Genomic DNA, 4,223 nt, shown 5'->3' with positions numbered 1-4,223 from the left:
TTGTTGTTGTTGTTGTTGTTGTATTATTATTGTTTATAATTTATATAATTAACCTCCTTGTATTTCAAATGCACTTTTAAGTACTAATCAGAAGCAATAACTATACAACTAATAGGAGATTGTTGCTTATTATGAACTAGTTAGCTGGTGAATGTATATATGAACACCCTATCTTAATTTCATATCATATAATAGCCATAACCTTATTAAAAGTTTTTTTAATTTTATTTTAAATAAAACAATCCAAATAACTTGGCTCAATAAAAGGCCTTCAATAATCATAACATCACCTATATAAAGATTTCTGATCATTTAGTTGTTATGATATACAAAAAAAGATGTAATGATGAGAAAAAAAGTACATATTCTATGATGAAAAAAACAAAAACATAAAACATTGAAGATAAAATTGTTGCTAAATACAAGCAAAGATTTCAATAAAAACAAGTATTTGTGATCCATAGAAGAATTTTATAGTACAAATTAAAGTCTATTTATAAGACCCTCTGTACATTATTTCAAGATCTTCCAATACATTTTCTAGGTTCCTAGAAATAGTTAAGTATTGACTTGTAGATCATAAGTGTAAGATTACTTAAGAAAAATAATGTTTGTATCTTAGGCTTGAATGTCAGTCTATTATTGATTTATGACTATTTTTTTTGTTATTGATTCTCAACAACAATTAAAAAAAATAAGTTGTTTGTTTAAGTTCAAATAATTAAGAAAATTATTCACAAAAATATAAAGCATATTTTGTTTGAAATGGTATAATTAGTTGACATATAAAAGTATAGTTAACAATTTTGGGTTATCAATGTTATTTGTCACATCATATTGAATAGATTGGATCAATGAATTTCAGTAATAATAGGATGAAAAATAATTCTTCATTTAGTCTTGAAATAAAGAAATATGAAGGATATGGTTTATAAATGAATTATACATTTATGTGCCAACCAAATAAAAACACTTGTGGTTTACTATCTTACAAAGAAAGAAATGTTGAATTTGATAATGACTAGTTGAATTAATCAAGTTAAAAGTGATCGAATAAGGAAATTAAGAAGAAGTAAACTAGATGTTTAAAAGTCATGATCGTCTGAAAGTCATGATCGGTCAAGGAAAACAATTGACCATAAAAGCTTGAGTGGATAAAAGTAATCAGATGGTTTAATCCTACTTAAAATAGGAGTCCTTAATATATTAAATTGATCAAAATTAAATATTAATTAATACTTACATGGTTATTAATAAGATAGAATTCAATTTATATTATAATTTATCATGTAATCTTTTTATCTAATAGATACAATCTACATAGGATTAGAATTAAATATTTAGATGAAACTCAAATATTGTACTATTATAAATAAGTCATCCAATTACTACAAAAGATGATTAACCTTGTACATGCAATTTCAACTATCTTTTAATCAATTCTAATACTATTTATCTTTCCATAATTTATTTATTTACTTTTTTTGTTTTCTCGCATTTTAATTTATATAAATCTTCTCTCTATCTCTCACTCTCTAAACCTATCATTTTTTGTGATGGTGTGACTTAGAGTAAATCACCTTTTTTTGGATTTTGCATCTTATATCTTCACACTTGGCTTGATCTTACAAGATTGCTACTTGAATCTTCTCGATATTAATTTTTTATTGAATAATTTGTTTGTGTTTAATGGTATAAAAAATTAACTAATAGCATATTAATTAGAAATTATTTGAGTGATCAATAATTAGTCAACATAAAATTAACAATAAAGGCAATTAAGTTTAGAAAAAAATCAAAATTTTCAATTGCTAAAGAATGTTAAATTCTTTTTAGGTCTTATTTGCTTACTAGAAAGTATTTATTAAAAAACAGTTTCCTAACTTTTCTATATTTAGTTATAATATGAAAAATTAATAAACAAAAACAAAATTCACTTTGTTATAAAAAAAACATATAAGCTTTCGATGGAGAAAAATATTTCCCAAGTTTAGAATAGAATATTGAAGAACACTTTCCATAAGGACCAAAAAACAAAAGTGATACAATAACTTATAATTCTTATATTATATAATAATTCAAAATATAATATTATTAGAAAACAATAAAGTACTAATATATTAATATAGGAAATAATATATTATGATATATTAATATAACATATAAAAGTATATTAATTTCATATATTAGTGTATGTAATGCTTTAATTTAGATAATATTGCTAGAAAATACATTCAAATGCAAAATATATTATATTATATTATATTATACAATAATCATATATTTTAAATCATATAAATTATGTTTGAAATTAGGATATCATAGAAAAGAAATTAATTTTCAATGTTCTCCAAACACTAAAAAATGATTATATGTCTATAATATTATATTTAAAATATATTATATGTTCTACATTTTATAAAATAAGCTATATATAAATATATGATATAATAAATTCTTTTTTTCCACTATTACACTTTTTATATCTCTTTTTTTTTGTACATGATCAAATAATTACATTTAATGTTTTTTTTATTTTAAAAGGGAATCACATCCTCTAGTTTAAAGAGAATGTGATATTCCATAAATATTAAATTCCTTCCATTTAACATTCTGTGCAAACAAAAATACAAAATTTATCATTCAAATTTTTTTTATGAGAGAATTTGATATTTCCCCAAAAAAATACGTTTAGGATTCAACAGCGCAAACTTTAGATGTAATAGGCAATATGCAGTGTGGCATTTAAACGACCCTGGCCCTCAAAATTCTCAAATATTACTTAGAATTTAGCTATTTTTATTATGGTTTCTTAGAAATTATGTTAGTTTCATCTCTGAAGTCCTCTATTATCCCCTCCATAAATGCTTCCACGCTGCGCCCCAAGTATTGCTTGGTGTGAGTTCTTTTAATTTTTATGTCAGTTTTGAATTTCGGAAACTTTAAAAATAATTTTTAAGTGTATTTTAAAAATATTTTACTTGAAAGAATATAAAATTACTGATTTTTTTTATTTTTTTTATAATCTTGATATATTGATAAAAAAATAAAAAAATATTTTATTATATTTTTAAATAAAAAATACTTTTAAAAACTGTAAATAAATTTAATCGATAATGGCCTTATTTTTATATAAGCAACGATGCAATACATCCAAGTAATTTTCAATCAAGATGACGGGTCGACCATCCAACAAACAGCATTCTTGGAGCCCAAAATGGCTACGTAGCCCATCAAAGAAAACCTAGCTCACAATTTCTACATGGTCCTAGAACCTTCTCCACGGAAAAGCCCTGCTTCAAGAAAAAAGAAAAATGGAAACCCAAATTTACACTACTTGGAGGTTCTAGCACTTTCCATAGGGTTTTGCTGTCTCCTTCACTTCCCTTCCAGTTGCAGATATAAAAATACGAGAATAAAGAATAAACGGTGTCAGGAAGCAATACTTGTGATCTTTCCAGTGCAAAACCACGAAAAAAAGAAAAAAAATATGGCCGAAGATTTGGCGTTGGATTTACAAGAGTTGAGGCAGTTAGGGAGCATCGCGAAAAGGCCTCGTGTCGTTTCTCTCATCTCCTCTGAGATTAGCCAGTTGGAGAAGGTAATATTTTTTATTTATTTTTTTAAAATATTAATTTACTAAAAGACGATGACAAGAGCAATTAACAACAACTTGGTATTTGATGTTCTTGTTTAGTGGTTTTATTTATCGATTCTGATAAGTTGTTTTAATTTAGGGTCATAATGAAATGAAAGAAAAAGAAATGTTGTAGATAGAATGATTACAGTCCGAGGAGAGGAATCCTCTCTTAACACGGTATATAAAGTAGTGTTAATAACTCAAAATTTTCCTGCAAATGTTAGTGCTTCTGGTTTAAGGAAACTGTTAGTCATGGTTCCTTCTCTACTTGTATTGCCCAATTGTGTCTTTGTGCGGATTCTTTTTATTTTCTTGTTTCTGTTACAAGGGAGAGAGGCTTTTACTCGTTACATCTTGGTTATAAGCAAACACTAGAACCAATTGAGCCCCAGCCGCATTGACATCAAACATAAATGTAATCAACTTGAAAGGATGATAATCGTTTGAACCTTGTTCAATTAGGTAGCCGTACATTTAGATTTAGTTGAATCAAGGTTTTTTTTATTTTTATTTTAATGATGGGGTGCATCTTAATCTTGGAATTTCATAATCCCTGGTGGATGGATTAGTGACCTTCCCCCGC

At 25.8% G+C, this 4,223-nt stretch overlaps 1 protein-coding gene across 1 annotated transcript in view; it reads left to right on the top strand.

Annotated features, from left to right (window-relative positions):
- The first annotated feature begins 3,345 nt into the window (after positions 1-3,345).
- Positions 3,346-4,223, top strand: part of LOC105117648 (calcyclin-binding protein-like) — a 2,207-nt gene continuing 1,329 nt past the window's right edge. The window contains exon 1 of the mRNA XM_011015380.1: positions 3,346-3,601. Coding sequence (XP_011013682.1) covers positions 3,491-3,601 — 111 coding nt within the window. The 5' untranslated portion in view covers positions 3,346-3,490. The remainder of the gene's footprint in view (positions 3,602-4,223) is intronic.

The sequence above is a fragment of the Populus euphratica genome, unplaced genomic scaffold, assembly GCF_000495115.2.
Source record: "Populus euphratica unplaced genomic scaffold, PopEup_1.0 scaffold1469.1, whole genome shotgun sequence".
Taxonomy (NCBI): domain Eukaryota; kingdom Viridiplantae; phylum Streptophyta; class Magnoliopsida; order Malpighiales; family Salicaceae; genus Populus; species Populus euphratica.
This window is presented reverse-complemented; position numbering and strand designations above follow the sequence as displayed.